The sequence below is a fragment of the Hemitrygon akajei genome, chromosome 2 (assembly GCF_048418815.1).
Source record: "Hemitrygon akajei chromosome 2, sHemAka1.3, whole genome shotgun sequence".
Taxonomy (NCBI): domain Eukaryota; kingdom Metazoa; phylum Chordata; class Chondrichthyes; order Myliobatiformes; family Dasyatidae; genus Hemitrygon; species Hemitrygon akajei.
The window spans coordinates 92,366,714-92,390,992 of record NC_133125.1 but is presented as its reverse complement, the minus strand read 5'-3'; the positions used below and the strand labels follow the sequence as shown (position 1 = coordinate 92,390,992).

The 24,279-nt window shown below is 37.8% G+C and overlaps 1 protein-coding gene across 1 annotated transcript in view; it reads left to right on the top strand.

Moving 5' to 3' along the window:
* LOC140714547 (low-density lipoprotein receptor-related protein 1-like) overlaps positions 1 to 24,279 on the top strand; it is a 1,940,354-nt gene that overhangs the window by 1,907,811 nt on the left and 8,264 nt on the right. The window contains exons 85-89 of the mRNA XM_073025830.1: positions 2,967 to 3,071; positions 16,650 to 16,763; positions 17,078 to 17,154; positions 19,230 to 19,320; positions 20,948 to 21,095. Coding sequence (XP_072881931.1) covers positions 2,967 to 3,071; positions 16,650 to 16,763; positions 17,078 to 17,154; positions 19,230 to 19,320; positions 20,948 to 21,095 — 535 coding nt within the window. The remainder of the gene's footprint in view (positions 1 to 2,966; positions 3,072 to 16,649; positions 16,764 to 17,077; positions 17,155 to 19,229; positions 19,321 to 20,947; positions 21,096 to 24,279) is intronic.

The following is a 24,279-nucleotide window of genomic DNA, read 5'->3' as shown; positions in this document are numbered from 1 at the left end:
TGCAGGAATTCATAACATTTGCATCAATAACTTTGCTGATGAATACAGTTAATCAAGAAGTGCAAGCTTTTAATTATTTTGACCCCTGGATGTGCATTTCTGGTCTTCTAATCATGAACATAATTGATTTTCTGTTTTTCCTGATGATGAGCATTAATGAAATTGACATATATTGTATGTCCATGTTGAGATGTTGTGTACCTTTGCTTAGGTAATAGTGGTCACATGTACTTATCAGCCTTGTCATTCAAATTGTTAGCTACCAGCATTGGTGGTAATAAAAAAAAATTGAATTGCTATAGTGCATTCTGTAGGTCGAAAGCACTACAGTCAAGTTGCAGGTGATGGAGAATGAAGCAGTTGATTAAGCATCAATCAAGCAAATTGCTTTGTTCTGGATTGTATGGGTTATTTTGTGTGCCTTTCCAGATTCATCCATCTGGACAAGTGGAATGCAATCCATCATGCTTGGCAAATGCTTGTGCATTTCACAAAATGGCTTTGAGAAATTCAAAAGATGAACCCACATTGCAACATTTCCAGCTTCTAATCTGGTGGGTGGCCACAGCATTTAAATTTAAGAACAGTAGGTTCAGGAAGGTCTTGATGTTTGAAGATTTTGAAATCATAATTCTATTGAATAACAAGGGGCAATGGGTAAGGCCCTCTCATGTTAAATGTTACCATTGGCTAGTGTTTGAGAGATGTGACTTGTTATTTGCCATTTTCAAACCTGACATCATTCAGGTCTTGGTGCATGCTGGCTTATACCACGTTGTTATCTGAGTAGTATTAAATGGTGTGCAGTGACATTTAGGAATCAGTAAACAGACTAAGTTCTCACCAAGCAGTGAGAGAAAGGGTACTGTTGAAGTAACTTGGACTTTGGATACTATTCTGAGGAATTGTTGCATTGATAACCTGGGGTGAGATGACAATTTTCCAACAAAAAATGTTAAACAGAAACAGAAAATGCCTGAAACACTCAATAGATCAGGCTCCTTTTGTAGGAAGAAAAGTTGTTCTTTCAGGTTGAAGATCCGAGTCAGAGATATCAAAATCATATTATTTTGTGGATTCCCATTATGTTTTGTTTAACCAGTGCTTTATGATATGAATTAATCAATGCCACTTCAAAGTTTCACCCATGGGTTGCACTGGATCTGTGGTTATACCTGCTTATTTGCAGTAGTGTGACAGTGATACCCGTTTGATGAATGCCATAGTGCTCACTACATGTGAAATCGTACTCACTAACTTGCCCACCAAATGTGAGCTTAACAGACGTGATTAATGTGGAACATTCTAAAATTAAACCAATTATATTGCCACCATTGAGATCCACTTAATCTGATTAAAATTCACACTGCATAAAACAATAGGACTGCTAAATTATCCTCTAAAATATTAGCATATGAATACCCAGCAGTTTGAATGAAGCTCTTGTCTCCTATTATAATGAATTTGTCAGATTATAAGTGCTTTAAAAATAGACAAGAGAATATTAAATGAAAGTTTACATATTTAAAAATAGTATCATTTAGCATAATGTCATAACAGCCAAACTGACAGTGATATAAATAAGTTATGATGACAATTACTGATATAAATTAAATAAAATAATCTAAATAGAAATTCTACAAAATGTTATTGTCCATGTAAATCTGATATTTTTTTGAGAAGGATGACAAGCTTACAAAAATAGGGCTCTTTGTTCCAACAAACAAGAACAGTTATATTGGACTAAATCACATTGATAATTACATTTTGCATGTCAACACACTCTGGTCTCATGCACCAGATTGGATCCATAATATCAAATTTGATTTTTCTGAACATACGTTAGCTCCAAATGCTATTTATCCATATACTAATTAGTCTGTACATGCAAAGGAGGTATTAGGACCATAAGATCATAAGATATAGGAGCTGAATTAGGCCACTTGGTCCATCGAGTCTACTGTGCATTTCATTATGGCTGATCCATTTCCCTCTCAGCCTCTATCTCCTGCCTTGTCCCCATATCCCTTCCTGCCCTGACTAATCAAGAATCTATCAACCTCTGCCTTAAATATACAGAAACACTTGGCATCTACAGCCAAACGTGGCAACGAATCCATAGCCATTTTGGCCAATTCATTGTTGTTCCACACTATTCCTATGGCCAACTAACCTCTTGTGACCCTCTGGAACAAATCAAATTTTAGGCTTTACAGTACGGGAAAGGAGTTATTCATGAACAATTACACTCAGATGAATGTCCTTGGGATCCTCTCCTTGGACCATTTTGATGGTCTTTTGTCAGCTTCCCAGTCAAATGGATAAAGTCATATTGAATATACCGAAGTTGATGAGGGATAATCTGAAACTGAGAGGCCAAAAACGAAATGTAACCAGCACCTGATCTCAGCATAAGTGTGCTCTGTGTCAGACAGAATAGCAAGACCAACAATTGCCCAGGAGATCAGACACACCCACATCTGATCCCCAGCATGTCCTGAATACTGCATGAACGAGTGCAGAAGTCAGGGACGTGGTGAATCATGGTGAACAACTTGTCATTCGGCCATGACCAAACAGTCAACAAAAACTAAGCACGTTTCAACCCAGTGATACTATTTGGCCTCAAGCTTTGAAACCAGGATATTAAACTCATATTTGAAAAATATAGCTATTGCAGTAACAATTTATTTTAGAAAAGTCCTGCTTGAAGCAAGATATCTCAGAATGATTCATAGCACATCACTTGTACGATAAATGGTACATGACGTTGTACAAACTGGCAGTTCAAACTCATATCATTGATTACTCTTCATCATAACGAAACTATTGTTCACTCCAATGGAAAAGAAAATCTATTGCAATTTCTTGTGCAACAGAGCATTCCAATGATTATTTACAGGTACCTGTAATTAGGGTTCTTGTAGCATATCTGGAATGACATTAGTCTCACTTTGTTGATACAGTTGTACAAATGGAAGAATTGCATCCAGCTGCCTGTCTTGTGATGGATACTGTTACAATGGTGGCACTTGCCAGCTGGGCCCACTCTCTGAAATGCCCACATGTGTGTAAGTGTATACTCTGTACTTTACACCTATAATCAACATAGCTCTTTCAAACACCTTTGTCTCTTAGGATGAGTTTAATGTGCCAATCGATGAGTTATTTCGATTCTCTTAACTTTTAATGTGTGGGGAGGAGTATTTACCTCTCAAAATGGAAAAGGAGGGGTATTTTTATAAAATAAATATTTCAAAACATGAAGATATTTTGGGTTTGTGGAGAACATTCACATGTTTGTTTGCAGAAAAATAAATTACCTACAGTATGATGCGAAAGTCTTAGGCACATGTAAAAAATCTCTGTAAATCAAAGATTCTTTCAAAAATAATGAAATAAAAAGTTTCTAAATATATAAAGGCAATAAACAGTAAAAAACTAAATCCAATATTTAGTGTGATCACCCTTTGCCTGTAAAACTGCATCAATTTTCTTAGATACGCTGTTGTGCAGTTTTATAAGAAAATTAGCTGGCATGTTGCTCCAAGTACCTTGGAAAACTTGCCTCAGTTCTTCTGCAGACATTGGCATTCTTGCTTGCTTCTGTCTCTCCAGAAAATCACAGACAGCCTCAATGATATTGAGGTCAGGGCTCTGTGAAGGCAATACCATCTGAAACCATTAAAAAAATCTTGTGTGCCTAAGACTTTTGCACCGTACTGTAACTTAACTCAGCCAGTTCAGTGTATAAGCACCTGAGGTCCAGAAATAATTTGTTTAATGTAACATAAATTCTCATACCATTATTTTCTTCTCTGATTTTTCCCCATTATATTCCCTACTATTAATGTTAAGCTCACAGGTCTATGGTTAGTAGGCTTTTCAGGGACCACATTTGCTGCCCCCCATTCATCTGGAACCTCACTTCTTTCCAGCAAAAAAATCTCAACTAGAACACTTGCAATCTCCTCATTTGCCTTCAGCAACAAACTGGGATAAATCCCATCTGGTGCAGAGATTCAGCCATCTTTAAGCCATTAAGGACTTCTGCTTAATTTGATGGGTAATCATGTCAGGTGAATTGTTCACCATCTATGACAAGTCCATAAGACCATAAGACATAGAGGCAAAATTAAGCCTTTCAGCCCATTGAGTCTGCACCACCCTTCCATCATGGCATATTAGTTTAAACCACTCCCAGCAGCTGTAGTAAACTTGACTGCAAGAATATTGGTCCCCTCAGTTTCAAGTGCAACCCATCCCTTTTGTACAGGTCACATGTGCCCCAGAAGAGGTCCCATTTATCCCAGAAACTGAATCCTTGCTCCTTGCTTCAATTCTTCAGTCACGGATTTATCTGCCACCTCATTCTATTCCTATCTTCACTGTCACGCACAGGCATCAATCCCGAGATTACTACCCTTGAGATCCTGCTTCTCAGCTTCCTTCTTGTATTCGTTTTTCAGGACCTCCTCCCTTGTTCTATCTATGTCGTTAGTACCACTATGTACCATGACATCTTGCTGCTCATTGTCCCTTTTCAGGATATTGTGGTGTGTTCAGAAACATCGCTGACCCTGGCACCTGGGAGGCAAACTACCATCCATGTTTCCTTTTTGCATCCACAGAATCCCCTATCTGTCCCCCTGACTAGAGAGTCCCTTATTACTGCTGCCATACCTCCCCTTAACTCCTGTCGATCACTACTTCACTTTCCCTAACAAGCCAAATGTCACTGAGCTGCAGCTCCAGTTCCCTAATATAGTCTTTAAGGAGCTGCATCTTGATACACCTGGTGCAGATGTGGCCATTAGAGAGGCTGGAAATCTCCTGGAAATCCCATATCGGACTCCCAGAACAGAACTCCGTAGATATGCCTGCATTCTCTCAAGAGTGAAATAAGAAATGATCTCACCTACTTACCTTGCCCCCGCCTCTTCTTGTCATCACCCTGTTGAGCCAAAGCCTTACAAGTCTGACTCAGACTACTCCGACGATAGCTCTGCTAGGAAGGCCTCTTTTTTTTTATATAGAGATTGGATTTTTAAAGCTCTTCACCAGACCGGCACAGGAATGATTCTGGTGTGTCTGTGCAGTACTCCAATCAACAACTCCCTTGGAAAAACTTCTTGTTTTTTTTAGCTCTTTGACGGACCTGCGCGGGAATGCTTCGTTGCACCTGCGCAGTACTCCAATCAATGACTCCCGTCGAAAATCTTGCTTTTTAAAGCTCTTCACCAAACCTTGTGTCAAGAAAACAGAAATTCCTAGCACAGGCACTTCCTGCCATCTCCTTCAGCAGAGGCAAAAGAACTAAGTTGTTCTAAATTTTTGAGTATTCTGGAAATTCAGATGAATTGCTAAGATATAGCAGGATAGAATGTTATCACCAGTCACATGTATTTTTCATTATGTCTGCATATTTTATTGCAGATCTGCAATTCGTTTCCATCCACCTCATTTATAATAGATGAAATAGTGCAACATCCCAAGAATTTTATTTCTTATGACACAGATTCTATCATTGCATTTTGAATAACTTTGTCTAATTGCACAGTGCTGTGGTAATTTTATGTATTGCATTGTACTGCTGCAGCAAAAAAGTAACAAATTTAATGACATACAGTACGTGAGTGATGATGAACCTGATTCTCATATGGGTCTCTGTTGTGGACTGAGACTGGGAAGGGGGCAGAGAGGGGAATCATGGTTGGGAAAAGGGGAAGGGAGAGGGGAGGGAGTGGGAAGTACTAGAGAGACATTAGGTAATGATCAGTAAACCAGCTGCTTGGAGACAAATGATCTTGCCTGGTGTCTGAGAACTGAGTGTGCCTGTACCAGAGCCATTCGGCACCCTTAGCACTCTTTCTCTATCAACTGTTCCAAACCCCTCTCACAGTGCTCCACCTTTACCATTCCCAATCACAAACAAGATAAAATTTCCAGCTGCTGGAAATCCAAGGAACACACAGTCCTGCTGAAGTGAGTCGGCCCAAAACGTCAACTGTACTTTTTTCCATAGATGCTGCCTGGCCTGCTGAGTTCCTCCAGCATTTTGTCTATGTTCCCATTCCCAACATCATTTGCTCTCGCCAGATTTACAAATTTGCTGTCCAGTCCACGTTGACAAATACACCACTGTGCAAAAGTCTTAGGCACCCTAGCTATATATATGTGCCTGAGACTTTGCATAATATTGAATGTAAATAAAAAAATAAATATATGATTAGTTTAGTAACTATATTGGAACATTGAACCTCCTTTAAGCTAGATATTATTAACCTGATGAAACTTCTTTGCCATATTGTCATTTTAATGTCTTTAATGATTATACCTGACCCTATTTCATACATGAGAACTGTAAAATAAAGTTTGTTTCTCTTTTCTATAACTTTTATCACATCATTCAAGTAGAGTGGCAGAGGTAAAGGAATTAAGTGCTAAACGGCATCTATCAGTGAAGAAGTAAATTACCTTTTCCACTGGGGAAGACAGTAAATGATAGAAAAGAATGAGACGTAAGGCTATAAGCAAATGGATTTCATATTCATAAACCAATGAGCCTGATGTTCAGAGCTCCCTTTCTGTAATGGGACTGCTTCCAGTGGATTTAATGGTACAATAAATTATGATCACTAATGATATCCTCAGTGCAGAATGGAACCCATTGCACAGCCACAGCAGAAAAACCAAGGTGGATGTAAAAGCTTTTACACGTACAGCCCCTTGCCTGTTAGTGTGCAAAAGATTTGTTCAACTCATATCGTTATTCCTTTCTATTTCAATCTGAAATGCTTCCCTGAGGATTTGCAATGTAATGTTTCTGCTAAAGTAAATGTTACTTCTTGCATGAGTATGATCGTTTAAATGATATTCCATTTTATTAAAGAATGCCCGAAATTAGAGTACATAGTTCAGTATATGCCATGAAGAAGTAGATTTTTTTGGCTATTTTTCACAATACAGTGGGAGCTTATCTTATTGATAAGTGGCCGAGGAGTGTTGGTACTGAATCACTAAATAAATATGTGCATGATAAGTGCAATTTTTCTGATACATTATTCAATTTGTTTTGGCAGCATGGTAGCTTAGTGGTTAGCACGCTTTACAGTACAGATGATGGGATCAATTCCTGCCGCTGCCTGTAAGGAGTCTGTACATTGTCCCCATGTCTGCATGGGTTTCCTCCTGTTTCTGCCCATAGTCCAAAGACATACCAGTTGGTAGGTTAATTAGTCATTGTAAATTGTCACCTGATTAAACCAGGATTAAAAATTGGGGCACTGCTCGGCAGCAAGGCTTGAAGGGCCAGAAGTGACTATTCCACGTTGCATCTCAATAAATAAGTAAATAGATATCTGTTAATAAGAAAGTGGGAAATAAGAGCAGTAGTACTGTCAGTATATTACCCCTAAATTTGCTCCAGTTCTCTAAAGATTGTGGTTGTTCCAACATAGCCAGGGATTCACTGCTTTAACTGTTCATTGGAACACTTAATATACCTGAAATCCAAAAATCTTTCAATGCAGCCACTTAGTTGTGGTTAAAGCCACTGGGAATAGGATAAGGAGGAGATTTTATTGAAGAGCTAATTAACATGGGGGATAGCTTTAATGGAAACAAAAGGTAACATGTAAGAACAGTTGCAATCATTTTTATTGAATGGGTTTTGCCAATATTTCACAGTGATGGACATTTTTTTATATAAAGAATAGCAGTGAAGTAAAAAACATGAAATCTTTATTTGAAGGAGAGCATGAAAGCAACACAATTTTAATATCTCTTAATTAAAGACAGGTTATTTTTGATAGCTTTAAACTTGCAATAATGAGATATCTTTCTTTCATTTTCTTTTACTGTCAACTTCATCTCCAGTGCTTTCAAAGACATACATTAAAAGTATTCAAAATCTGTACAAAGAATCTCCCTATTTGAGTTGAACATCATTAGTTGTCATAAAATCACTGTTCCAATGCAGAAGGTTATTTAGCCCACTTAGTCTATTCTTATGAAAATACAATAATTCAATCAATGTCTTTCTCCATAGCTCTTAAGGAATTCATTTTTCCTTATGTGTTCATTTTAATTTAATAATATTTCAGCATGTAGGTGTCACCTTATTTATGAGCAGAAGCATTTTTTTCTTTCAGAAGATCATGAATCTTTGAATACTTTTAAGACAGTACCATATAGAAACTTGTGAAGCTAGGAAGTGAATGGTCAACAAATATAAATAAGGGAGCACAGTGCTGAGGTTGCAATCACATCAGCCAAAAACTTATTAAGTTGTGGAGTTAATTTGAGAAGCCAAATGATTTACTCTTGTTTCTAATGTGAATATTTGTTGTATGTTGACCATTAAATAGCTAATTGGAAAACCTTCGTAATTCCCCTTTGAAAAATAGTGTCATACTGCATGGAAATAGGGCTTTTGGCCAAAACTCCCATCAAGTTTAGTCCGATTTGCTTACAATGCCACTTGTAACTTTTGCTCAGAGTTCTTTATTTCACTGTTATGATACTATTAGGAACTATTAACAACATCAACAATTTAGCTGAATTTGGAACTACATCTGTGGAATGTTTCCAAATTAAATGGCTTTACATATGGACAGGTGCTGGGCAATAGTATAGTGGCATTGGCACTGGATTTTGAGGCCAGTGGTCCCGGGTTCAAATCTGGCTGGCTCCTTGCACACTTTCCATCCATGCTGGGATGAGAGTCAAATTAGCAACTCTTAAAAGAACAAACAAAAAATGCTAAAGAAGCGGCAAGGTTGGCGTTAAGAGGAAAAGCTATAGTAACCTACGGACAGGAGATCCTTTGAACTTCTTTGAATTGAGTGTGATCCTTGCATCAAAAACGCACATGGCATTTCTTGTGGGTTTCACTGGGTTTCCATTTATTTTTGTCTTTTACCTTAAAATTTTGCAGATTTTGGTACTCACTGCCACATTTTTTCTGAAGTATGTATTTGTTGCAAATAAGTTTTTTTTCTGTTTATTGTTTTGAAATGCAGATTGCTGAGAGATTTTACAACCTGAGTGTAAATGTTGTGATTCTCTGTGTAACTATGGGTTTTAGTATACTGTCCTTTAAAAGGAACTTGCAGTCATAAATAAACTCTCCGCCCTAGGACATTTTAAGTGACCTCACTAGCAAGGAATTGTTTTTCAAGCTCGGTCATGTTGTTAAGTTGCCAAACACAACAGCCAATTTGTGCACATCAAGGTGTCATAAATAGACTTACATTACAGATCACTTAGTTTTGGTAATATTTATTGAAGGTTAAATTTTCTTTCAAGTACCAGAAGTATTTTCTTCCTCAGTAGGTCTATGAGATTTTTAAAAATCAATGTAATGGGAAGAAAGGACCTTTAACATCTCAGAAATGGAGCAGTTTGTACCAAAACAGAGAATACAGTTTTGCACTCAGTAGGTCAAGCAGCATATAATACTGAGAAAACAGAATGGATGTTTCAGGTCAAGAATCATTTATTAGAACTGGCAAGTGAAAATCAAACTTTCTTTTAAGTTCCAAGGAGATGGGGCGAACAGAGAGAAAGACTCATAGGGCATAGACTGATGTTATCCAAGTAAAAATTTACTTCTAATAAGTGGTATTTGGAGGCAGGAGAGTAAAGAAGGAATACATTAGGAAAGAAAACTTCAACCACATCTGTGAAGGGACAAAAGTGGGTTACATGGAATTGCTGAAGTCCTTATTGGGTCCTTAGGGCTACATACTGTACTTAGATGGAAGAGCATTAAGGTGTATGAATCCACAGAGCCTGATAGAATCTATCCAAGATTATTGAGAGAGGCAAGGGAGGAGCTCTGAGAGAGGTCATCAAATGACGTAGCATGTTACAGATCAGTTACTTTTCTAGGTGGAGAAATGGCGGATGGAGTTTAAACCAGACGAATGTATTGCATGAGAAGTTAATTGTAAGTGGAATTTATCTACAGAGGGATTTAAAAATCTGACTGTATTGCTCCCTGAAACTACCAGTGCAAATAAAGTGGTAAAGAATGTGTATGGCATGTATACCTTCATCATTAGGGTCATTGAATATAAGAGTCTGGAAGCCATGTTGCAGTTGTTTAGAAAATTGGAGGGGCCATACTTGGGGTATTGTATGTAGTTATAGTCTCCCCTTTACAGTACGGATGTGGAGCCTTTGTAGAAGATTCAGATTTACCAGCATTCTCCCTGGATTAGAAGGGAATTTCCATCAGGAGGTGCACTTGAGATTTATTGCTTATTTATTTATTTATTATTATTTATTTCTTTTGCATTTGCAGTTTGAGATCTTTTGCACACTTTTGGTTGAACGCCCAAGCTGATGCAGTCTTTCATTGATTATTATGGTTATTATTCCATTATGGATCTTTTAAGTATGCCTACAGGAAAATGAATCTTAGGGTTATATAATGTGACATATATGGTCTTTGATAATAAATTTACTTTGAACTTTGGATAAGATGGTCAGAATCTTTTACCCAAGGTAGAAATACAGTTGGCCCTCCTTATCCACGGGGGATTGGTTCCGGGACCCCCCCCCCCCCCCCCCGCGATACCAAAATTTGTGGATGCTCAAGTCCCTTATTCAACCTGTTTCAATGCGGTGGACCTTAGGACCCAGCAGAACCCAAGACCTTATTTAACCTGTCTCAGTGCGGTGGACATTAGGAGCCAGTGGCAGACATCTGAATCCGCAGTGTTGCTGTTCACGAAAATAATGACGATAACGATTGAAAATTAAGTGGAAATTAAGTTTGACTAACTGACGCTAAATAATACCGGATGTACCTGTTCCAACTTCCAAGAGAACTTCCAATTTTTTCAATCCCGATCCATGATAATCCACGCAAATCATCCCATATACTTTAAATCATCTCTAGATTACTTATAATACCTAATACAATGTAAATGCTATGTAAAATTGTTGTTATACTGCATTGTTTGGGGAATGATGACAAGAAAAAATGTCTGCACGTGCTTGAACAACAAGTGCTGGGAGAGTTCTTTTCGTGATTCGCGGTTGGTTGAATTCGCGGATGCGGAATTCGGGGATAAGGAGGGCCGACTGTATCGATTATGAGAAGATATTGCTTTAAGTTGAAAGAGGGAATGTGTGAATGAGATGTGTGTGGCAAATTTTGCTACACAGCGGCTGGAACAGGCTGCTAGGAGTGGTGATGGAAGTAGATATGATAGTGACGGTCAAGGGGCTTTTAGAAATGCATGTGAATATGCAGCATATGGAGTGATATGCATCATTGCAGACGTAAGGAACTAGTTTCACTTAGCATCGTACCAGGCACAGTACTCATGTGACAAAGTGCCTTTTTTCATGCTGTACTGTGCTATGTCCTGTTACTATTGTTTGAGTTTATCTTGGGAATTGTTAGAGCAAGGTAAGGTTTTGAAGACAAATAAGGAGTGAAAGGGAGAAATAAAGGAACAGGCGACTGGAAATTCAGAGTCACCCTTGTTCACTGAATGACTCCGCAAACTGGTCACCCAATAAGTGTTCAGTTTCTCCAACGTAAGCAAATCAAATTGTAAGCACTAGGTACAGTATACCGATTGGAAGACGAGCAAGTGAATTTCTGCTTCAGCTGGATGACTGTTTGAGTGTCTGGATTATGGGAATGAAAGCAGTAAAGCAGAAGATGCTGCATCTTCAGTGATTGGGGGGCAATTGCCAAGAGTGTGATGGAGACAAAATCAAGCAGTTATGGAGGGAATGGGGAGATCAAAATCCCTGATTATGTCACTGACAAGGGAGACCCATGAGAGGTGATGGTTCAGTAACGTACGTGTGCTGGGTCATGACCCTTAGAAACCTAACATTGATTACAGGCCCCTTGAAATATAAGCACAAATAGATTATCCTGATTATTTCTACCATTTTCCCTTTGCTGATGAATCAGTACACTACTAATTGGAAAAAAGCCATGAGAATAATGTTGGCACAATATATGTTCTCTATCACGGACTTCAATGCCCATCATCACAGATTGCTCATTTACACCATCATTGATTGAGGAACATGGCTGTGAAAATGACCCTGTGGCAGATGGCGCACCAACGAATGCTAGGGATAAACTGACTTGACACATCCTCACCATTCAATGTACGCAGATACGTTTGTCTATCCCAGCATTGGATAGGGGTTATGCAATCAGAGAGCATACAAGCAGGCGCCTCACCTCATTGTGTCCATATTGACCATCAAGTACCTATTTATGCTGGTCCCGTCTCAATCCATAGATTTCAATATGAGAGAAAAACCCTTTATGTATTAATTAAGTCATAAATCATAGGCAAATGGGATTTGCCAAACAATCTGCATTTGTTTGCCTGTTAAGCATTGTTCAGGTAATGCATCTTACCAGCTGCTGAAGAATTTTTTACCTGGTAATTTATAGGCAGTGCCAAGTTACCATCCTGTCAGCATTTCAATTTCCAGACACTGGTACTGCGATTACTTAGCTGATTTCCAGGAGATGTTCAATATAACTTACAATGCGTCAGGTCTTTGCCGCCTCCATTTCTTTTACAACTTAAGAGTAAAAGTCAGCAGAGAGCAATACTCCTTTCAGTTTAATTGTGAATGGCACAATTTAAACTACTGGCTTGGTTTGTGTACTTTTTAAATAGGAAGTAAACTTGCACTTCAAAGTAAACTAATAGCGTTTGATGGCTTTGTGCCTGAACTCACCGGGATTCAGAAGTATGAGGAGTGACCTCATTGAATGTTGAAAGACCTTGATAGAGTGGATGTGGAGAGCATGCTTCCTATGGTGGAGGAGTCGAAGACCAGAGGACACAGCCTCAGAATAGAAGGGTGTCCTTTTAGAACGGAGATAAGGAGGAATTTCTTTAGCCAAAGAGTGGTGAATCTGTGAAATTCATTGCCACAGGTGGCTGTGGAGGCCAAGTCACTGGGTATATTTAAGGAAGAGGTTGATAGATTCTTGATTGGTCTGGGCATGAAGGGATACAGGGAGAAGGCAGGAGTTTGGGACTGAAAGGAATGAATGGATCTGCCATGATGAAATGGCGGAGCAGACTCAATAAGCCTAATGGCTTAATTCTGCTCCTATATTTTATGGTCTTGTATGTACCTTTCTCTGTATTATTGAAAAGGTTTCTACATTTATAGCTATGGTCAACCAGACTTATTCAATGTTTGCCCCTCTTTTCAGCATTATCAAATGATTCTCTGTATTTTTTTCACAGCATCCATGTGCATCTCAATTAAATCATGTTGCTCTCCATCCACCCAGTTCCTTCATGAAATACACTTAGACAATGGTAAAATTCAAAAGCATGTATCACTTCTTATTTTAGGTTAATTTCAGAGATATGCAGCAGGTGAAGGCAGGGTGACTATGAGTGCAGATATAAATAGTTTTAAAGTTGAAAAATGTCAAATGGATTACAAACTGCACACTTTCCCTTGGGTCTCTGTGTTATTCTTATCATGGATTCAGAAAGTTCTACACCAGAGACTCAAAAGCAAAACCTAGCCTAACCATCTTGTGTAATGCTGAGGAACTGCTACTATCTTTCAGACAAGTCTTTAAATTTCAGCCCTCTCTGCAATCTTAGCTGAACATAAAAATAATTAATATGAGGAGCATTGTTAATCCACCAAAGTAGCCAATATTTATCCCTTATTTAATGTCACTGAAGCTGACTAATATGTCAAGTTTGTAGTTTAATTTACTGCCCACACCATTATTACACTTAAGAATTAAGGTATTATTTGAGATCAGCCTTCCATGCGTACATACAAACCCCACCTTTGTAGAGCAATGGAAGAAATCAAATTTGCCACAAAACTTTTTTCGAGTGTGGGGAGGATGGAAACGTAAGAAAAAGAGACAACAATGGGGAAATAGGGTATTGATGGTCACCTGCAGTCATACAGTGGTGAGGGAGGTGGATCAGACATACAAAGACGTGACAGTCCAGCCAAGACAGATAAGTGCAGGTTTGAGAAAATCATCAGAAGCCTCATTATAGCTTCAGACTCCCTGCCAGCAGACCGGATAAGCCTGTCCCCTGCTAACTAAGATTGTAGTTGGGCTCAATTCTCCACTTGTACCTCTCAGAACCTTCAAACATGTGCAACCTGGGAATTAACAACAGAATTGTGCTTTACATTTTCATATACCACACTAAATTATGCACCATGGCAAAGATTTTTTTGCAAATAACTAATTACCATAAAGTTGCTATTTGTAAGGATTAATTCTGTGCAAAACTGTTATTTGCCTACTGTTCAACTTTATAAGTTTCAGATACTATATATAGGAAAGTCAAAAGATCATAAAGATATATCAGTAAATGCAAGGTCTTTTCATAATGTGAAAAGAGAAAATATTAAATCTAACATGGTAATGTAGCATTTAGTACAATCACTTTTCAGTAAGAGCAATCACGAAACAGAGATTAATTCCCACCACTGTCTATAAGGAATTTGTATGTTCTTACTGCGACCGTGTAGGTTTCCTTTGGGAGCTCTGGTTTCCTCCCACATCCCAAAGGCACACAGTTAGGATTAGTAAGTTGTGGACATACTATATCGGCACCAGAAATGTGGGAACACTTGCGGGCTGTCCCAAGCATAATATTCAAAGATTTTATTTAACACAGATGACACATTTCACTGTATGTTTTGATGTTCATGTGACAAATAAAGCTAATCTTTAAGATAGCTATGGTTTTCAATGTTTTAAAAGTTTTGCTTGATTACAGAAGTGTATCTATCAATACAACATTGAGAAGGTATAAACAAAATGTTTCAAAACTCTCTGGGCTTTCTTGAACATTGCACATTTTTATATTAAAGAAGCCAATGCAATAATATCAGAACATTCAAATGGGGTTGCTTCCCGAAGCATTGCTTTTACATCTTTGTGATCCATTGGTTTTAAACTTGGTTATTGAGTTGCTTTTAGTAATATCTGCCTGTACTTGACACCCATTCCTCCAGCATCATTAGCAGTGAATGGATCTGAAAGGAAAGTATAGTGCTCTGTATACTACTGATAAATAACCATACCAGTAGAATAAAAGTTCAATTTAAGGAAGGAAGTAGAAAGAGGAAGGAATTAGAAGAAAGAGAGGAACAACAAACTATTAAAGAACTATAGCTCTACATCAAAATGTTCCACTGCTTGTTTTTACAACAACATTGACTGTACTCATCTCCCTAGATTTGTGATAAAAACAACAAAATGCTAAATAAATAATCAATATGTCAAGCAAAATATAGGGAGAGAACAAAAGAGTTAATGTTTTAGAATATTGGTCAGAGTCAGTCATCAATCTGAAAAAGATTTATCCTGGTTCTCTCCGCCAATGATGCCTGAGCTTTATATGTTTTTAATTTCAATTTGGAACACTTGCATCTGCATTGGACATGGTATACCTATGTAGTGTCAATGCTTGTGACAATGCTTGTGACAAAAAACTAGTGATTTCCTCAATAATGATTTATTTTTACATTGCTGTAGTTATAGTTATTGAATCCAAAAGGACTTCAAATCTATTCTAATTTGTATTATAAACTTAATTTAGCCATTTAGTTACCCATTTACAAATTTCTCTTTCTTTTGAAGATGTTGTCATTAAAGGTTATCTATCTCATTTGAAACCTGTATTATCACTGCATATAGTAAACCTTGACATTTGACCACATCTGGAGCAGAACATGTAGTGCGTGCGTACACACACACACACACACACACACACACACACACACACACACACACACACACACACACACACACACACACACACACACACACACACACACACACACACACACACACACACACACACACACACACACTATATAAAACAGAATTCCACGCCTCCTCATATTATCCTCTAATCCCATATCACCTTATCCAGACGTGCCATTGTTTAATAAGAGCAACTAAGTTTTACATTTTGTTTCTGAAATTCAATCCCATAGACTCAGTGGAACTGAAGTTTAGTCACATATAGCTACTTCAATAATGTACGTTTAAGTTGTAGAGACTTTGGAGAAGTTCCGTTATCATAAGAAATGGGAAGAAATTTAATAGGCCCAGACAAGGATGGGCAGTACTCCAGAACACTTCACAACGTGCACTTTTTAAATGAAAGCTTCAGAAGTAACTGTGTGGTAAATAGCAGCCAGTCTCTTCCAGTACCTTATGTTTAATCCAGCAGATACTTCAGAATAGAGGCTTAAAGGTGATCAGGTTATGGAATCTTATTTTCTCTGACATGTACTTCTAAGGCCAGTTGCAACAACTTGCCATTTTATTTAAACAAATATCCATGATATTTAAATCAACATAGTTGAAATATACAATAACCATGTCCTCATGCAATAACAACATGAAGTGTAGTGATCGGAAAGGTGCTTTTCTTCTGAGGCTAATTCTTGTCTTGGTGCTGTATCAGGAGTCTTCAATTAATTAGGTTTATTAGACTGTGCAAAGCCATTGCTTGTGACATTATCATCTTTGTCCTTAAAATAAACTGGTGCAGTTGTAAAAGAAAATGTCAAAAGTCCTACATTACTAGTAAAATTCAACATTTTAATTCCACTTATATTCTGTAACTCTGCAGATGCACAGTGGGGTTTAAAAGTGATCGATGTGACCAGAAAATTAACCTTTGTGATTACTACTGCCAAAATGGAGGGGTTTGCACTTTAACTGCACTTAATGAGCCTCAGTGCAAGTAGGTTTTGACCTTATGCCAAAAATTGTTCTTTGCTATAAAATTTTTGAATTCCCGTAGAATCTTTGTGCTTTTATAGCATGTTTGAATATCATTGTAAACTATTTGCTTTTATGCATGGCATGCTGATGGGCTACATCAGATTTAATCATTTTCTCAATGCATAACCTTTTTTTTTAAACCAATTTGCCTTTGGATTCTTAATGCATGTTGCTAAGTGCTGTCTACTCTTGCTGATGTCTGCTAGTACTCCCTTTTGGAAGCTGTCAATTCTGCAGTAAATTAATTTTACTTTTTTAATTGATCCGTTTCAGGTGTTCGGATGAATGGTCTGGTACACAATGTGAAAGACCGGCTCCCAAGAGCAGCAAAACAGAGAACAACAGAGGGAGTGAGTATTATAAATGCATGCATTGCAGTTGTTGAAGGTAACAGTTTTTTTTTAACTATGATATATAGGTTTTCTTATCAACTTGAGGGCATCTTTCAGAGTAAATCGGTTATTGCCTTTTATGAAGATTTTTGAATGCTGAAGCAACTTACAAATGCTTTACCTACAGGTGACAGAGTTAAATCAATAGGTTTACAAGTTTAGCAATTGTGGCTGGTAGCCTTGAGCTCAATAAGATTGTGTTTATTTCTGCACTTAGTGACAAGGCAATAAATTAATGTTGAATTCTGATCTGCACTAATTAGTTTGTAATTCCCTGATTAATTCTCATTGATTGTTACCACTAGACCTGAAAAGGGGCTCAGAAGACTGCAATTCCCTTTGTAAGTCAGTCAGCTCCAAGGTGATTTGCCATAGAAGTCTTGTATTGTAAATGTGTTGAAATATCATGTACTAGACTTTCTGACCTGTGGTTTGAGAGAGTAATATAAAGACCCAGCAAAAATGTTGAGTATCAGCAAGCACTTGGATTGCTTTTAAGCTACCACTCAGCACCAATAGAAGATCTTTAAAATAAAAATATTTTTTATTAGTTTTAAATTACTTGTTTAGGATACTTTCATCTAACAGTAATGCAGGTTCAGCTGAAATGTCATATTAATTTCATTTTGACAAACGCCACTAGGTTAAAAAGTAGACAACAGTGAATTTTCTTTATCATATAATAGAAGAGACAATTTTACATGTAAATGAATAAGTAGTAAACCATTACTTGGCTGGTGATAACAATAGATATCATCCTAATGAGCCTATTATATTTATCATTTTCCCCTGCACTGACTGAAAGCAGTTATCAAACCAAAAATTTTTGCAAATGTTCAATGGTAATATACACATAATGTAACTATTTATGATGTAGCAGAAGTATATTCTGTAATCAAGTAGGCTGCCTTATGCTTGGAATTTGAATGAAAATGCATCAAGGTCAAAAGTAGCTGATTCATCCAAGCCTAACATCCAACTCAAATGAAAATGCCATAGAAGATTTTATCTTATAGATCATTCCAGGTATTTTATGCTCGGAATTAATAAATACTTTGTAATATTTCCTTGTGATCTCAAAGGGCACAGTCAATAGTGATTTATCTTAGTTTCAGCCTATCTGTTGTTACAACTGTTATAAACTTCAATGGGTCATAGCAAAGTACAGCACAGAAACAGGTTATTCGACTCATCTAGTCCATGCCGAACTGTTGAAACTACCTGCTCCCAGCGACTTGCACCAGGACCATAGTCCTCCATACCCCTACCATCCATCTACCTATCCAAATATTTGAACTCCATTTGTTATTCCACTTTCTCATTTGTGTATACAACTTAAGCCTCTCCAGTTTTCTTTTGCACAAAATCCTCAGAACAATAAAGGCATGTGATTCATTCCAGACTAAAATTTGGTTACACCAATACATAGTACTAACACATAATGATGTCCTCATGTCCTATACTCACATGTGTTATTTATATATTATACCTGCTTACACCAGCAAAGAGGTCTGAAGCTGGCAAATCAGGTCTTCCAAAATCAGTAGAGTTCTTTTAAATCATAAGAAAAGCACAAATGTACTTTTTGTTCCAAGTTGTAATGAAACTGTTTCACAATTCTACAGGTTGCACCTTTTGAATTCCAGCTTATGGCAGTGTGAGTGAAAATCAGTTTGTATATTTGGTAATTCATTAGGTACATATCTGACATTGGGAAATGGCCAGACCTGCCAGCAAGGATCAAAACCTGAAGTACCCAATCTGTTTTCAAATATGTGTAATTTCATTCAGAAGTGATTGTTAGAATGATCTGCTCTGAATAACGCTGTATTATTTTTGTGTTATTTCTGTCTCCAGGTAAAAAAATGCTACAAATGCATGCATCTCATACAATGATTTCAGTGACAATGACTTAAAACCAATTGTCAGCCTAATGTGTATTTACTCAGTTTAACCAAGTTAAGAATGAGTTCTTGAGCATTTACCATTATATCAAGCAGATTGTATTATATGTTTCTTTTCCTCTTTGACAGGAAATATTACTTTTATTATCCCTGTTGTTATCTTAGCCATTTTGATTCTTGCAATCATTGTTGGAATTGTCATCTGCAAAAGAAGGCAACGGTCAGTGACTTAAACATTAAACTACCCATAAAATAATAATGTATAATAAAATGCTTCATTGCTTGCCTTTAGCATCTGAAGTAAAATTTGTTTGGACTGCTTCAATTGTCTTCCTGCATGATGGAATATGTTTGTAGTGCATTATATTTTGGCACTAAATTGATAATTTCAAAAAGGAGACCAAAACTCTAGGTCCAGGAAATGGAGGAAAAGTGACTAGATGGGAGATGCCAGAGAGCAGTGGTGGATAACTGTTTGTTAAGTTGGAGGTCGGTGACTAGTGGTGTGCCTCAGGGATCTGTACTGGGTCCAATGTTGTTTGTCATATACATTAATGATCTGGATGATGGGGTGGTAAATTGGATTAGTAAGTATGCAGATGATACTAAGATAGGTGGCGTTGTGGATAATGAAGTAGGTTTTCAAAGCTTGCAGAGAGATTTAGGCCAGTTAGAAGAGTGGGCTGAACGATGGCAGATGGAGTTTAATGCTGATAAGTGTGAGGTGCTACATTTTGGTAGGAATAATACAAATAGGACATACATGGTAAATGGTAGGGCATTGAAGAATGCTGTAGAACAGAGTGATCTAGGAATAATGGTGCATAGTTCCCTGAAGGTGGAATCTCATGTGGATAGGGTGGTGAAGAAAGCTTTTGGTATGCTGGCCTTTATAAATCAGAGCATTGAGTATAGGAGTTGGGATGTAATGTTAAAATTGTACAAGGCATTGGTAAGGCTGAATTTGGAGTATTGTGTACAGTTCTGGTCACTGAATTATAGGAAAAATATCAACAAAATAGAGAGAGTACAGAGAAGATTTACTAGAATGTTACCTGGGTTTCAGCACCTAAGTTATAGGGAAAGGCTGAACAAGTTAGGTCTTTATTCTTTGGAGTATAGAAGGTTGAGGGGGGCTTGATAGAGGTATTTAAAATAATGAGGGGGATAGATCGAATTGACGTGAATCGGCTTTTTCCATTGAGAGTAGGGGAGATTCAAACAAGAGGACATGATTTGAGAGTTAGCAGGCAAAAGTTTAAGGGTAACACGAGGGGAATTTCTTTACTCAGAGAGTGGTAGCTGTGTGGAATGAGCTTCCAGTAGAAGTGGTAGAGGCAGGTTCGGTATTGTCATTTAAAGTAAAATTGGATAGGTATATGGACAGGAATGAAATGGATGGTTATGGGCTGAGTGCGGGCCAGTGGGACTAGGTGAGTGTAAGCATCGGCACGGACTAGAAGGGCTGAGATGGCCTGTTTCCGTGCTGTAATTGTTATATGGTTATATGGTTACTGCCAGACTGGTGAAGTAAGTTTGATTAACCGAGGTTGATGCCAGGATACATTTTTGAGACTGAATCGAAGTACTGATAGCCTGCATCTAGTCCAGTCTGGCAGCATTGGTCTCACAAGTACTCCATTCATCAGCACTAATGTTCCTCAGCATAATCTGTACAAAGCTTGTTGTCAATAAGTATTCTATCTCCAATATATAGTTAGAGCAGATAAATATCAGCTTTATTATTTCTGTACTTTAACCTATAAGCAGGGTTCATTTGTTGAATTTCTATTAAGATTTTAAAGTATTTTCATATAGTTTTTGGTTTTTTTTTAATGTTCTTTTAGTGTGAAAACAGTCCGGAGGCATCCATTGTCAAATGGAGGCATGAATGTTGAAATTGGAAATCCAACATATAACATGTACGAAGTTGACCATAGACATGAAAATGCTGAAGGCTTGTTAGATCCAGATTTTACATTAGATCCAGAAAAGGTATGTATTTTCATGAACTGGGACATTATTTTCCAAGAAAGAAAGTTTGCTCATTTTACTTTTCTGCAGCAGTTATTTGTAAAAGAATAAAAATAAATCAAAATGGCCAAAATTCACAGTTTATTTATTTATTTAATGATATGGCACAGAGTAGGCCTTTCCAAATCTTTCAGGCACACTGCCCCAGCAATCTCAAAACCCCAATGAACCTGTAGTGTTCTCACTCAGGTGTAAGAGAACGCTGAACTAAACACTGAGGTAAACCATAGTCAATCAAAACAGGATCGCAGTAAGATTAACCGTTTACTATTCACTCTTCCACATTAACATATGGTGAAAACTGTTGATAAAACAATACAAGATTTGTACAGTATTTGTTTCCTTCTTGATATCACATTTACATCGTAAATACTTGCAAAAGTAAACTACAACAACTACATTACATTAAAATGCAGCATACAGTCAGAATCTACCTACGCCATTGACTGCTTTAAATACACTTCAACACAAACTATCCGCAACTCTTTAACTAACGAAAACATAAATCTTATCAACCGTCATTACTTTTAACAGAATCAGCGTTAACATTTTAATTCAACACATCGATTATCTTATGAACTTACAGCGTTGCTTCACTGAGTTTCTAGTGCGAAACTTTTCTTGCGCTGATCCTGCACATGTGAGCCCCCTCCTTCCCGTTTCTCCAAACCGGTATTTTCCCACAAGACGTGGCGAAACCGGATGTGACGTTATCGCATGCCGCGATATGTCACAGACAACGAATTTACTTTAAACAATCCTAACTTTAACTAAAAAATGCTAACAAACGAATTGCTAAAGCGAAAATATTATAAACTAAACAAATGCCATAAAGGCAACACAGAACCCTAACCTAATCACAGGACAGGCTACAATACCCAATTAGCCTACCTGATACATCTTTGAACTGTGGGAGGGAACAGAGGCACCCAGGGAAAACCCACACATTCCACTGGGAGGACGTACAGGCTCCTCACAGAGCAGTGTCAGAATTGAACTCCAAACTCCAGAACACTCCGAGCTGCAACAGCATCAAGCTAATCACTACTTTATCCTGGCACCCAATTGATTTTCATCAAATGTTTTTTCCATAAAATCTTATTGATTGTCAATAAAATCCCACAAAACAATCTTATATTTTATTTTGGTGTAATAGTTTCACTTCCAATTATCTATACCTAATATGAAGTACTTATTTAAAACCTCAACCACTGGCTCTGGCCCCAAGCGCAAATTACTTCTGTTTTTCTTGAGTGGACCACTCCTTAATTATCCTCTTTTTCTTAATATAAGTATAAAATTTCTTGGGATTCTCCTTGATCCTGCTGCCAAGGACATTCCATACCCCTTTTGGCTTTCCTAATCACCTGCTTGTGCATTTCTTGTTATCTTTATATTCCATAATGGCTCTGTCTGATTTTCAGCTCGCTTTTCCTTCCTGAATAAAGTTAGGACCTCTAGGGTCATTCAAGGTTTCCTTACTTTACTATGCTTTGCCTTAGTCCTTATTAGAACATGCCAAAGTCAAAGTACATTTATTATCAAAGTATGTGCAGAAACAAAAAACAAACCATGCACACAAAGAAGTAAGCAAATAGTATTCAGAACTGAAAGTGAATTCACTGTCAATCTGGGAGCCCGTTAGTTGCAGGCCACAGCCTCCGTTCAGCATAGAGATGAGAAAACCTCCTGAGCAGTGAGCTGAACACCGACCCATCCTACTCTCTGGCCCCGACACTCTTGACCTTTTCATTCTGGCCTGCTGTTTAAATCGGCCAAACCACGGCTTATTCCTCACTCTCATACCCAGGCCCTGCCACTTCAATATGCTCTCAGGCCTGGGGACTTATCTTCTGAAGAAGTGACCAAATGGATTGATGAGGCTGGGGCAGTGGACTTTAACAAGGTTTTGCATGATAGCCTGGTCCAGAAGATTCAATCACATGGAATCCAGACTGAGCTAGTCAGTTGAATAAAAATGTTCTTGGTGGAAGGAGGCAGCGTGGTAGTGAAAGACTGTTTATCAGATTGGAGACTTGTGAATAGTCATGGGCTACAGGGATGATTCTGGATCCACTGTTGCTTGTCATCTATATTGATAATATTGGTGAGAAAGTAGATAGCCTGATCAGTAAGTTTGCAGGTGACACTAAAATTGGAGATGTGGTTGATAGTGATGGAGATTGTCTAAGATTAGAACATTAGAAAAGAAAGTGAGCTAAGGAATGGTGGTTGGATATTAACTTGGACAAGTGCAAAGTGATGCATTTCATGAAGTTAAGCCAGGGCAGGAGATACATGGTTAATATTTGTGTCCTGAAGAGTGTTTTAGACCAGAGAGACCCGGGGTAGAAGTACATAGTTACCTAAGAGCAGAGACATTTATAGACAAAGTAATGAGGAAGATGTGTGCTTGCTTGCCTTCATCAGATAGAGCAGTATATTATACAGTATATAGGACAGGATACAGTATGTCCTTATACAGTATATAGAACATTATATTATAGAGCAGTATATTATATAGTATATAGGACAGTATACAGTATGTCCTTATACAGTATACAGGACATATATATTATATATCCGAGTACATAGGACATTATATACCTTGTATATTTCAGTATACAAGACGTTAATGTGAATGCACTTGGAATATTGTCTGCAATTCTTGTTACCATGCTGTAGGAAGGGTATTGATTAAGTGAGGGTATGGAAAGCATTCACAAAGATGTTACCGGGGTTAGAGGACTTGAATTGTAAGGAGGGACTGGATAGACTGGGTTTGTTTTCCAAAAGCAAAGGAGGCTGAGGGGCATAAATAAAATGAGTTGCCACAGGCCTTTTCCTAGGATAGGAAAAACCTAAAACTAAAGAACATAGGTGTAAGATGAAGGTGGAAAGACTTAAAGGCATTCTGGGAGGCAAGTTTCCTCATTCAGAGGGTTCAGATTCGGATTATGACATGTACATCGAAACATACAGTGAATGTGATATGTGATATGGGCATATGGAGCAAGCTACCATAGGAGATGTTATCAGTCGGTGCAATTACAATACGCTCTCTTCTCACTGCTACCATTAAGTAGGAGGTACAAGAGCCTCAGGACTCGCACCACCAGGTTCAAGAACAGTTACTACCCCTCAG